Raw genomic sequence first — 13,958 nt, forward strand, 5'->3', positions numbered from 1 at the left:
ACGATTTCATCACATCAGGAGTTAGAAAGAGAGCTCAACTTTTAAGTGTGATCAGTTTTCCTGCATGTCTTCTGCTCCCTTTTTTTTAGGTTTGATGTTTTCTAAGTTGAGGAATTCTTCTGTTGTGTTTACTTGACTTTTTACAAGTTTCTGCCATTCATCTTCACTAGAAGATGCAGCCAAATGAGCAGTCTCTGTAAAATTGATTGATTGAAAAGGATTTTGTGGCTGAGTTGATTTCAGAGGCTTTGTTGTCACCTAGGAAAGTCCAAACATATTTACCACTGAAATCATTACAGTCATCAATAAGAATGTAAAGAAATTATAAGCCTCTGCAATTGTCTGAAGAAGCTGGGTTTGTTGTTGTTGTTGATTTCCAGTAACTATCACCGTAATTTAGATGGTAGAAAACTGTAGATGTGCTATGCAAGACTGCTAATACATTCTTGGGATGCCATGGAAAAAAAGATCTTTTCTAAAAGATTTTGAGGTTACACTGAAAGAAAATATATTTAAAACAATGAAGATAAAAATCTGTTCTTTCTTTTACTCCCCTTCCCTTCCCAAACATGTCTATGTTTTGTATCTTCTATCAAAGCCAGGAGGAAATTAAAAATGTTAACGGAAATAAACCACCATATAAAAACTGCCTTTTACTTCATGTTTCCTCTCATGCTTCAGAGCACCATTGTTGAAAAACAGGAAAGAGCAATGAGGTATTTGGAAGTTGGCATGTTTCCAAGGCACCTCAATAGGTTATACTTAAAATACTCATTAAAAAAAATACTCATTAAAAAAAAAAGATCTTGCATTTTAAGTTTTACTAGTCATATGACAGTTATCTAAAATGTAGAAATAAAGGCATAAAAAATTATTTGTAACATACTACCCAGAGATGCGCTATACTTGGCAACATTTTACTATTGTTAACAGGTAGTCTTCTCTATTTTTAGCATATTTTATCATTCTATAGAACTTTATATCTTGTTTTTTCCCCTTGAGCTGTTTCCTGGGTCATTAAAATTTCTTAAACAATTATCATTGACTTCAAAATGCTACCTTTTATAGATGTGGTCATTTTGTCTCCTATGTTTGTTTCCAGTTTAGCTGTATATAAATAAAATTGTAAGTCTATTAGAAAAAAAATCTTTAATAATTTTCAGACAGATTTCCAGTAAAATCTTGCTTAAAGAAAAATTTTAGAAATATGAACCAGAGTAAGGAAACTAAGCATTTCATCTTAACCATACTGGTGTAAATATTTTCAGCATATATAAACTTAAAATTTTTCATCATATTGACATTAATTTTCTACACTTTGTCAAACATTTTAGCATTTCCCTCCAAAAAGCCTTTAAGCAAGAGAGACTCACAGGAGCTAAGGGTGCTTCCCTTGCATGCATAACCCTAGTTTGATGCCCAGCAACACATAAGGTTAGGAGTCACTCTTGAGCAGAGTCAGAAATAGCCAATGAGCACCTTAGGGTGTAAACCTAATTGTCTCCTGCCCCATTTCTTAAAAGATTTTTAGAGCAGGGCTGGAGAGATAATACAGGTAGGGTGCTTGCCTTGCACACAACTAACCCAGGTTCAATCTCTGCAACCTCAAATGCATCCCCGAGCCTTCCAGAAGTGATCCCTTGAGTGTAGTCAGGAGTAAGCCCTGAGCAAGGCTAGGTGTGGCCCCCCAAATATTAAAGACAAATTGAACTTTATTAGATCATTCGAATTTTAAATTCTTTAGTGCCACTATTCCTAAATTTAGGTGAGTAAAAGAAATACATAATGCACTACTTCATACACTCCTTCCCCAAACAGGCTGGATTATATCTGTTTGATTTATACACTGTGACTTTTTCCTGCTGTTTTCCATCAACCTTAATTGTGAAAAATGGTGCCATGTTGCCCTCTTGATATTATTTTGGAGATCAGTTAGGTCTTAAAGCATCCAGATGCATACAGTTCTACAAATATCTGTAGAATTAGCTCACTAAGGTCGGCTTTGCAATATTTTTAATTGACTTACATGTTCTGTGGGAAAAGAAGAATCATAAAAAGTCTTTGCAATTGCATTCCTCTCTTCACTGGGCTCTCCCTTGAGATTCTGATGGATACTTGAGTTATTCAAAGTGTCAGCAACTCTGTTAATGCTGGTAGTATCTGCTTAACAAAAAGGAAATGGCAACAAATGAATTAATTTTCCAGGCCCTTATTTTAGTCCCTGAACTTGTTTTTCTCAGATCCTATTCTTACACATTAAACAGCACAATTTCTGTTCTTTTTACTTTAAGACTCTGACCTTATATTGACTTTTTAATCAAATAACAAAGTTTTATTATTGCTATTTTCTTAAATCTTACACGAAATGCAAAAATACCTAATGAAATTAAGAAAAATTAACAATCCTTATTTTCTTGATTTGGGCATTGCATACATATGTAAATATTTAAGTAGTGAATATCTTAGCAATGCAGATTAATGTGAAACCTGAACCAACTAAAGGTCAGATTTTTTTTAAAAAATAAAAGATGTAAAGAAATTATGGCAAAAAAAGCCCAACAAAGGAATTACCTCTAATAAGGTCATTGGACTTCTAAAAGTGATTAAGGTGATTTAGAGAAACTTGTCTGATTCGAAGGTTAAAAAGATAACTTTTGGACTGTTACAAAGTGTTTCATAAATTGAATTTATACAGAATTTTAGATATCTCCCTTTCTACCCTTATTTATAATGTTAGGATTTAACTTGAAGAAATTTGTACCAGAGAAAAAAGTAAACGATTAGACCAACAAGCACCTTGGCAGGGGAGCACTTGACTAAACAGTACCTGAAAGATTCAATTTTATGATAACTATATTTTAAAAGGAAAATCATAAAATGAGTTTTTAGTGTTTTGATGGTTTCTATTTTTCTATGTGCCGGTAAAAATGATACCTAATTGGCTCTTAATTCCCAATTTCTGTTTTCAAAATTTTCTCAATTTTCTTTTTAAAAAGACATTTATTTTTTAATTAGAAACACTGTGAATTTACAAAGTTGTCCTTATACAGTCGTTTCAGGCATGTAGTGTTCCAACACCACCAGTGTGACCTTCCCTCCATCAATGTCCCCATTTTCTCTGAATCCCACCCCAACATGCCCCCCCAAGGTACATAACAAATTGACTTTATATTGTTCCAACAAACGTTAAGAAATGGCAAATAGAAGGATCAGAAAATAAATCAGCCAGTTTGTGAATACTATATGATTTTATACTATGTAAATAACTCTTTAATACAATACAATAAAATTCTTATTTACATAAGTTCTCAACTTGAATCTAAAGTATATTGCATTACGCTTTATATTTTGATCTCATGGTAATAATCATGTCTTACCTGTCTTTAATAAAACTTGCGAAGAAATTCTGTGCTAATGTATTTTGGAGTTTACATGAAATAGGTAAGGCCAACTTATGTAACTTTTCACCCTGCACTTAATTTTGGTTTGCAAAGTTGTTCATGGAGCACAGCGGTTGGGCATTCGCCTTTCACGCGGCCAACCCGAGTTGATTCTTCCGCCCCTCTCGGAGAGCCCGGCAAGCTACCAAGAGTATGGAGCCCGCACGGCAGATCCTGGCAAGCTACCCGTGCGTATTGGATATGCCAAAAACAGTAACAATAAGTCTCTCAATGAGAAACGTTACTGGTGCCCGCTCAAACAAATCGATGAGCAACGGGATGACAGTGACTTATTTATTATAGGCATTCAATATTCCAACACCAGTTCCACCACCATTATCACCTCCCCTCCACCACTGTCTCCAATTTTCCCAACCACCCCTCAAATCTGCCCTCATAGCAGGCCCACAATTATTTTATATTGATTGTAATCAGTAAATTGCTAACAATCAAAAAATATTTACTTAGAAAGTAAATAGTTGTGTCTCACCAGGGAGACATTAAGTCCTTCCATGAGGGATTACTAAAATGTTACAGGCTAAGCATTCTGTGTTCAGTTAGTCAAGATTGGTTGCTTTCTGTTACATCCCATCCAATCTGGAATGCTACTATTGGATCATTAGTGTTGTAGTTTGGAGATGTCAGTCACACGTTCCAGCAAGTCAAGAATTTTTAACTGGGTGGTACAATGGGAGCTAAATTTTTAAAGGGCAGTGGCTTTGGGGTATGGATGTGACTGCCAGGGCTTCCAGAAGTGGAGGGAGGGAGGTGAGGGGAAGTAGTCCATCCCCACTCTGAGAAAGCCTGGAGATTTCAGTTACAACCTGCATATCTGAATTTTCAGCAGGTTAATTTCTGGATGAGGCCTGGTCCCGAGACAATGGAGTCCTGCCAGAGGCATGGCAGCGATTTTGCAGATTTCGGAAGCAAGTGGCTGGGGCTCTGTTTGGCCAGGCCTCAGTTTCCTTTTTGAAAGATGCCTGACTGCTTCAGTCAATGGTCAATCACATACACAATGATGGTCCCTTAAGTGAGAGCTTAAGCGTACTGTAGGCTATACACACACAACTTAGGTTTGTGCGATACAGCCACATGGCAAAATTATGAAAAATCCCATTAAACTTCATATTTAACATAATTTAAGTTCCCTGAAATCTAAGAATGTCTTTACCAAATCCGATGAGATTGCTATTAGCTTGATAAACAACTTCCTCATAATTCTTTTTTGTTTTGTTTTGGGGTCACACCTAGTGGTGCTCAGGGGTTACTCCTGGCTCAGGAATTTCTCGTGGCAGTGCTCAGAAGACCATATGGGATGCTGGGGATCAAACCCAGGTCAGCCGCATGCAAGGCAAATTCTCTACCATCTGTACTATCACTCCAGCTCCTAATTCTTTTTTTTCCCCTGCTAATTCTTTTTAGACAAAATGATCCAACACCAATCCCACCACCAGTGTCAATTTCCCTCCACCAGTGTTCCCAGGTTCCTTCTCTTACCCTCCCACCCCCCAGCCTGCCATCTTGACAGGCACCTTAATAATTCTTAAACTGCACTGTAGCACTGTCATCCTGTCCCATTGTTCATCAATTTGCTCGAGGGCACCAGTAACGTCTCCATTGTGAGACTTGTTACCGTTTTTGGCATGTCGAATACACCATGGGTAGCTCGCCAGGCTCTGCTGTACAGGCAGGATACTCTCAGTAGCTTGCCAGGCTCTCCGAGAGTGATGAAGGAATAGAACCTGGGTCAGCCGCCGTGCAAGGCAAATGCCCTACCTGCTGTGCTAGCGCTCCAGTACATTCTTAAACTGTCACTGTATAATTTATACAGAACCTGTACATGGTATGTTATTTTTTTAAAAAATAGCTTTAAAAGAGTATGTACTCAAGATACTCATCATCCTGCTTCAATGCCTGTCTTAGGTCATGTATTTTATCCACTTAACCTCACCCCATTTTTTTCTGGAGCCCCGCAGTGTTGAAGGTTAGAAGAGGGGGTATCACTCCATTGGTGCTTAGAGGATTAAATGCTGGAGACTGAATTTGGGACTCCCACACCCAAAGGATATGCTCTAATTAGCTTTGAACTATTTTCCTGAACCTTTCATTTTGGAGCCACACCCTGCTGTGTGCGCTGTGCTCAGCAATCACACCTGGCCTGACATAGGATCATATGGGATGCCTGGGATTGAACCCTGGTCCTCTGTATGCAAGGCTGTCCTGTTTCTCTTCCTAAACCTTTTATTCTGAAGTATTGCAAGACAATTGAAAAGGCTATTCCCCGGAATATTTAACATTTAAATATTAATACATGAGCCTAATAGCTAAGGGATTCAAGTTTTTTTTTTTTCTTTTTGGGTCACACCTGGTGATGCACAGGGGTTACTCCTGGCTCTGCACTCAGGAATTACCCCTGGCCGTGCTCAGGGGACCATATGGGATGCTGGGATTTGAACCCGGGTCGGCCGCGTGCAAGGCAAACGCCCTACCCGCTGTGCTATCTCTCCAGCCCCGATTCAAGTTTTGTATGGTAAAAATATCAATGGTGTTATTCCTCAATATTTATAAAATCAAGCTGCATCAGTTACTGTTGAGACATAAAAACAAAAAATTAGGGAACAGAAAATTAGGGGAAGAAAGTGACAACATAGGAAAGAAGCTTAAATATGGTCCTGAGAGAAGAAAACTTGTCTTATTTTTAGCTAGAAATAACAGGAATAAACAAGCACACTGGCATAAGCCTGACCAACACCACTACATTAGAGTAAGTAAGATTCAGATTAGGTAGGTTGTATTTGAAAATGAGCTGACCTGGATTTATGGTGGTTTTGTTGTTTTTAGCCTCTTTGATGAAAAGAAAACTTTTAATGTTCAGATTTTAGTTTTAAAATTTTCAGTTAGATGAAAACTCCATTACAATCTATATTAATATGGTATATTTTATATGTAAGTAAATAAAGTCACTGATATAAATGTTTCCCATTTTAAAACTACTTGAGAACTAAATTTAACAGGAGTAATAAAAATATAATATGTAAATAATTAAAACCCACACCCTATTTTCTTACCTGATTCAATATTCTTCCTGATACCAACAATACCATCTTTACAAACTGTCAGTGAAAATCTTTTTTTCTGATGCGTCTATTGAATTTTTTTTGGGGGGAGGGTGTCACACCCTGCGGTGCTCAGTAACTTTTTTATTCCTGTATCTACACTCAGGGATCACTGCTGGCAGTGCTCGGGGGATCATTTGGGATGCTGAGGATCGAACCCAGCGATTGCTCCAGTTCCATACTGATTTCTCTTTTAACAATGGAATATCACAAGTTAAAGTGCTCACAGTTTGACTTTCTGTTTGATTTATTTTTGGCCAAGGACTAGGGTCTGAAAAATTCACATGTACTGGAGTTTTCTCAGTTTTTTTAATCTGAAGTTGAAAGATCAAAGGGTGACCTTCCACTTCTGTTTACTAAATCTTCAGATGGCTTTTATGTGATGTGAACATGATTCTTCCAGCTGTCTTTCACTGTGAATTTTTCCTGAAACAATGTCATTTAATAACTCTCCCTTTTCTGCATTATTTAACACTGTATTTTTTCTTTCATTAATATTCACGGAAAGAAAAAGGTCAGTTTTTGAGGCTTCAGTTATCTGATTCTATAGCACTGTAGCACTGTTGTCCCTTTGTTCTTCAATTTGCTCGAGCAGGCACCAGTAATGTTTCCATTGTGAGACTTGTTACTGTTTTTGGCATATCGAATACGCCACGGGTAGGTTGCCAGGCTCTGACGTACAGGATACTCTCAGTAGCTTCCCATACTCTCCGAGATGGACAGAGGAATCAAACCCAGGTCAGCCACTGACTCTATAGGAGAACTGTAATTTTGTTAACATTTTTGTGTCAACAATTTTCCTATCTTTGGCTTGTGAAGCATGTGTAATCTTGTTAACCTGAAGATAAAAATGGTGACAATGCTTTGTAAATATCCAGAGCAATTCTTAAATGGACCGTTTTGCATATCATTCAGATTTTTCCATATAGTTTTTTCTCCAGGGTATGAGTTGGTCTTCACCAACATAGGCATAATACTAACATTTTTATCAGAAGTACTTTCAGATTATCAGTGAAAGCAGGAGATGAAATCATGTGATTGGGGCCAAAGCAATTATACAGTGGATAGAGCAGTTGGCCTGCATGTCGCCAACCCAAGTTCAACCCCCAGCATCCCATATGGTCCCCTGAGCACCGCCAGGAGTTAATTCCTGGGTGCAGAGCCAGGAGTAACCCCTGAGTATCACTCATGTGGCCCAACATTTCTCACCCCTGGCCCCCAAGAAAGAGATGGTGTGGCTGACTACTATGTCACAGGAAATAATTATTTGAGGTTTCTCTAAACTAACATGCAAGACTTGCTGAAAATCTGAAATTTCTTTGAATATGTGCTACATTCACTTTTAAAAAAATAGTGTACAGAAAATTCCTTGAATACTGTAAACTTTTTTTCTAAACACTGAACAGAATTCTTTTTTATATGCAGAGATAATTTAAATCTGCTTGGTTTGGTCATTATTTGTAATTTCCTTCTCTATATCGTTTTGAGTCCCTGGAAGCAATCCAACCTGCTGTTTAATGGTTCAATTTCAGCAACATCTATTTTATGATCTGTATTGTGAGTTATCTCATTTAAGATACTATTAAATAATTTGTTATTTTCATTCTCCAGATATACATCTACATGGTAAAAATCTAATTCTTCAGTTCTTTCTAGGTGTTTCTTTTCTGTTTCTATTGGTTCACCTGCCATCAAAAAAGACTTATTTGGTAATTTAAAATCTATACACCCATTGTCTTCCATGCATGCCTTGTCTTTGATTTCTACAGTAACTGTTTGTCTAAAATCAGTAACTTTAAAGCGTTGTTTGTGACTAAATCTTTTTCTATATAAAGGGTTTTGCTTAGAGAGATTTCACTCTGATTTTCATCTTGGGGTACCACAGTATTAATTTCCCTATGGAGTGGTTTTCAAGGACCTGTATATCTCATGATGAGAATAGTAAAATTTTATCTAGCAAGGTCTGACTTTCATAAGATTGTTTAAAACCTGTATTATATTAAAAATTATCTTTATGTACTTCATCATACAATTACTACAAATATACCAATTTTAGTTAAAAATTGAGTTTCCTTTTTCATAAGCTATATTTTGTGTTCTAAAACTTGAACTCTACTCATATTGAATTTTTATTTTCTGGGATCAAAAGTATTTTTAGTTTAAAATGGGGAAAGTTAAGAATATTATAAGATGTTTTTTATTCCTGTAGTCTTTGGCTTCATATAGGGACATAAAGTATAATTCCATATAAACTCATAGCTGATTACACAAAAATTTACCTTAACAGTTACACTATAATTTCTAATACTATCTAGATTCAGAAGTTGCTAGCTGGCTTCTTTGAGACAATAATAAAATTTATTCACTACCATGCAACTATTTTTTAACTTTAGAATGGTTTTGGACAAGTGTATAGAATATCTATTTTAAACAATAATTTTTATTCATTCAATTTTTTTAAAATCTCAGCATAGTTAAGGTCATCTAGAATACAAAGTTCAGGATTAGAAAGTTTTTCAGTCCAATCATTTTCTCTGCAACATCTCCACCAAGTGGCTGTTGAGTCTAGGTTTTGAATACTGAAAGAATACCTTCATTAAACAACTCTTCCAAAAGGATGAATTAATAAGATCATGAAAAAATCATTTTAATGAATACAAAGGGTCATTTGAATTCAGGAAGGTGCTATAGATCTGGGTATTCATCAGAAGGTTATCAATAGCCCAGAGAATTAGTCCCAGTTAGGCAGTAAAAAGAGAACCAAGACAAAGAACCAAGGAATAAATTGTAAGAAAGAAAGGCAGAAATGTACTTTTCCTAAAAATATTGACTATAAGGAATAACCCACAGAAACCCGTTTTATTAAGACATAATATAAGTGGAAATGTGTTTCTCAAATTAACACTACTATCCTTAAAGCAAATATAGCAAATAATTGATAAATTAATTTTCCTAAATTCCAGCTCTTTGGCAGGTGGGAAGTAAGGGTAGCTAAATGTATAATTTACACTATAATATTAGATTACCTTCTATAAGAATTTCTTCCATATTTGGGCCTCGCTTTTCCTCCTTTTCTTTGTATTCAGAATCTGAACAAAAACTCACAATATTGTCTTCCCTTATTTCTTGCTCAGAGTTATATTTTCCTATGACAGTGTTTTCTAATTTTTCCATTGCCATTTCTCTATCTTCAGTATTTACTTCTGAACGAGCCTAGTATAAAATGGAAAAGATTTTATGTATGAATAGGCTGTTGAAAAATAGAAAACATTTGAACAAACTGCTAATAAATTTCTTTTCAGTCATTAATTTCTATTTGAAAGCCAGATGATCTTTTTGTTTGTTTGGGGGCCATACTTGATGGCACTCTGGGCTTATTCCTGGTTCTGTGCTTTGAGGTCACTGCTGGTGGAACCGGGGAAAAAATGGGCGTTGTCGGCTGGCCACATACAAGGCAAGCACCCTAACCCCAATACTATCTCTCCAGCACCCCCCACACACACAACTATTTTTTCTTTACATAATGTGTGCTATTATTTGTAAAGAGATTAAAATTTATTTTGTATAGCTAGCATACAGACACACACATATACCACACACAATGTATTGAACTATCCTTTGTATTTGTATTGTATTGAACTGCAAGGCAGTTCATAGGATGCAAGGTTTTTTTTCAGTATTTGGTACATTTATGTATCTTTAAGAAAGTAACTCAGTATCCTTTCTTATATTTTGAGTATGTTTTACATGAGAGCATTGCACTAGGCTTTGGATTCATGAATGAACAAAATATAGTCCCTAGATGCACTTGAGATCTCAGGATGGGGGCGTTACTGGTGCCGCTCTCCCCCAAGATGTGAACCGGGTGGCCGCACGTGTGTGGCCTCTCCATTGCTGGATGACCATGATCCCGGCAGCCAGCTAAACTACTTTTGGTACCAGCAGCTTCTTGCAGAAATGTCTCTAGACTGTGAACAAAGACATGGCCCCATGCCACCCCAGGAGGGGAAAGGTTTTTCTCTCTCCGCTTTTCCATTCTGGGTGGGAAAGGCATGGCGACCGCCATCTTATAAGGACCACTAAGGAGAGGTACGAGCTTGCAATAATGCAATTTCTGGCAGAAATTTCCCTGGACTTAGTTACTAAAATACAGAAATCCAAAACCGCACCGCCTCATATCTCTTCATTCTCAGCAATGGAAAACAAATTATCAAATGCTTCCTTTTCAGCAGGTCTGATTTTGGGCAGGGGTGGGGGGAACTCCAAACAATAATAGTGAGTTTTTTTGTGGAAATATTGAACGCAATCAAAGTAAAGAGAAAGTAAAGTGAAAATTATCAGCTACACAGGCGGGGGTGAGGGTGGGAGGGGAGGTATACTGGGGTTCTTGGTGGTGGAATATGTGCACTGGTGAAGGGATGGGTGTTTGACCATTATATAACTGAGACTTAAGCTTGAATGCTTTGTAACTTTCCACATGGTGATTCAATTAAAAAAATAACAATAAATAAAATTAAAAAACAAAACAAAAAATATATAGTCCCTATCCTCAAAAATCCAGAGAGGAAAAATGGGAAAAATAGGCAAATTTATAAAGAATCTAAACCATAAACCATTATATTAATTTTCATGAATCACTAGTAGGATATACCTAAAAGTCTGGAGGAAAAAAAAGACTAAATTAAAGGAAGAGAGAGTATGAGGCTGGGAGATATCTCAGGAGTGCTAGAATAATCAATGTGATATTAAAGAGATGAAAAGAGGTGAGAAGACTCATGAGTTGCTTCTGAATTACCAATAGGACTTGGTAGATGACTGGACATGAGAGAAAAAAGCCAAGGTTGATTTGCAGAACTCAGATTAAGTATCTAGGTGACCATGAATATCATTCATTAAACTAGAAAACTGAAGCAACAAGTCTGGAGGAAAAATTTTAGTTCAGTACAAACTAACTGGGTTTGATAAGTAAAGTAAGGCATTAAGGTAGAGATGTTTACTGAACAATCAGAAGTATGAATTTGGAGTTTATGAAAGAAAATCAAACTGTAAATACAAATTTGAAAATAACATAGAACGGCATGGAAGGAAAGCATACAAGACAGAAAGAACCCAAGTCAAGAACCAATCTCAAAATTACATTGCCTCAATCTATAAGGTACAGAGAGGAAAATGTAGGCAGAACTCGCCATGACATTGAAGCTAAAAGCATCTTGAAGGATGAAACATCACTGACCATGCAAGTGGAAGCAAACATAAACAAATGGGACTACATCAAACTAAGAAGCTTCTGCACTTCAAAAGAAACAGTGACCAAAATACAGAGAGATCCCACAGAATGGGAAAGAATATTTACCCAGTACCCATCTGATAAGGGACTAATATCCAGGATATACAAGACACTAGTAGAATTGTATAAGAAAAAACCTCCAACCCCATCAAAAAATGAGGAGAAGAAATGAACAGAAGTTTCCTCAAAAAAGAAATACAAATGGCCAAAAGGCACATGAAAAAATGCTCTACTTTACTAGTCATCAGGGAGATGCAAATCAAAACAACAATGAGATATCATCTCACACCACAGAGACTGGCACACATTCTAAAGAACAAAAGCAGCCAGTGCTGGTGTGGATGTGGGAAAAAAGGGAGGTTCTTTCACTGTTGGTGGGAATGCCGACTGGTCCAGCCTTTCTGTAAAACAATATGAACAGTCCTTCAAAACTAGAAATTGAGTTTCCATATGACCCTTCAAAGCACTTTTGGGAATATATCCTGAGGATGCAAAAAAGCACACTATAAATGACATCTGTACCTATATGTTCATTGCAGCACTGTTCACAATAGCTAAAATCTGGAAACAACCCAAGTGCCCTAAAACAGATGACTGGTTAAGGAAACTTTGGTACATCTACACAATGGGATACTATGCAGCTTTTAGGAGAGATGAAGTCATGAAGTTTGCTCATAAATGGATGGACATGGAGAGCATCATGCTAAGTGAAATGAGTCAGAAAGTGAGGGACAGACATAGAGTGTTTGCACTCATTTGTGGAGTACAGAATAACATCACATGAGGCTGACACCCAAAGACAGTAGATACAAGGGCCAGGAGGATTGCTCTAAAGCTGGAAACGTTCATGAGTGGATGGGAGAAGGCAGCTGGAACAGAAAAGGGGTCGCTAAGAAAATGATGGCTGGAGGAATCGGTCGGGATGGGAGATGTGTGCTGAAAAGTAGATAATGGACCGAACATGATGACCTCTCAGTGTCTGTGTTGCAAGCCATAATGCCCAAAAGTAGAGAGAGAGTATAGGGAATATTGTCTGCCATGGAGGCAGGGGGAGGGTGGGAAAGGGGGAGTACACCAGAGATATTGGTGGTGGGGAATGTGCACTGATGGAGAGATGATCACTGTGTGATTGTAACCTAACATGAAAGCTTGTTATTATCTCACAGTGATTCAATAAATTTTTTTAAAAATTACACTGCCTCACTTCTATGTTTTAGTAATCTGAAACATATCACTAAATCAAGCTGAAATTTAAGGCAAGGAAATTACAAAAAGATTATGAGTACCCTGTGGTGGAAATTACTTAGGATCATCTTAGAGGCTATTTCTAATATTTGGAATTAAAAACTGTTTTATTTATTTATTTTTTTGCTTTTTGGGTCATACTCGGCGGTGCACAGGGGTCACTCCTGGCTCTGCACTAACGATTTGCCCCTGGCAGTGCTCGGGACCATACGGAATGCTGGGAATTGAACCCGGGTTGGTGGCATGCAAGACAAATGCCCTGTCCGCTGTGCTGTTGCTCCAGCCCAAAAACTGTTCTAAGTTTTAATATTTTAAAATATGATGATCAAATTCAATTACATATGTAAGCACATGGCACATGGTTGTTCAAGTAGTATTATTCTCTTAATTTTATTCTCTTAAAGAAAAAAATATGAGAGGCAGGGAAAAAAGTAGATGATTGCTAATGTAATTGAGGAGAAAACAAAGGGTATTCAAACAAAAGATAGTATCAAATGTGTTAGAGGAACTGACACTAGAAGCAGCAATTATTGGAGTATGAAGCCAGAGTACCCAGTCTTAAGGAATGAATGGGAAGTAAGGAATAAGATGTACCTATAGACCAGTCTTTCAAGACAAGTCTCTGTAAGAGGAATCAAATTAACTTATGATTTACAATGAAAATGGGAAAGACATTAATATGTTTATCTGTAAATAAGAACATAGTAATTATAATTCACAAAAGAAGAAATCTGACAAATGTGTGCTTAATTCTGTCCCCATCATCACCAAAATAAACTCCAAAAATCTGGGGGATGGGAGATGGTTCAATGGTTAATGCATCTGTGTTGCAAACATGATGCTATGAGTCTGGTGCTTGGTGCTCACTAT

The 13,958-nt window shown here is 37.0% G+C and overlaps 1 protein-coding gene across 1 annotated transcript in view; it reads right to left on the reverse strand.

Annotated features, from left to right (window-relative positions):
• Window positions 1-51: 51 nt before the first annotated feature.
• Window positions 52-13,958, reverse strand: part of CCDC73 (coiled-coil domain containing 73) — a 90,037-nt gene continuing 76,130 nt past the window's right edge. Inside the window, 15 exon segments of the mRNA XM_004607967.2 lie at window positions 52-258; window positions 2,027-2,163; window positions 6,494-6,584; window positions 6,739-6,867; window positions 6,869-6,931; window positions 6,933-7,132; window positions 7,304-7,420; window positions 7,423-7,550; window positions 7,747-7,885; window positions 7,888-7,994; window positions 7,996-8,069; window positions 8,072-8,364; window positions 8,367-8,462; window positions 8,465-8,482; window positions 9,583-9,769. Of these exon segments, the coding sequence (XP_004608024.2) occupies window positions 52-258; window positions 2,027-2,163; window positions 6,494-6,584; window positions 6,739-6,867; window positions 6,869-6,931; window positions 6,933-7,132; window positions 7,304-7,420; window positions 7,423-7,550; window positions 7,747-7,885; window positions 7,888-7,994; window positions 7,996-8,069; window positions 8,072-8,364; window positions 8,367-8,462; window positions 8,465-8,482; window positions 9,583-9,769 (1,986 nt within the window).

The sequence above is a fragment of the Sorex araneus genome, chromosome 6 (genome assembly GCF_027595985.1).
Source record: "Sorex araneus isolate mSorAra2 chromosome 6, mSorAra2.pri, whole genome shotgun sequence".
In the NCBI taxonomy this organism is placed as follows: Eukaryota; Metazoa; Chordata; class Mammalia; order Eulipotyphla; family Soricidae; genus Sorex; species Sorex araneus.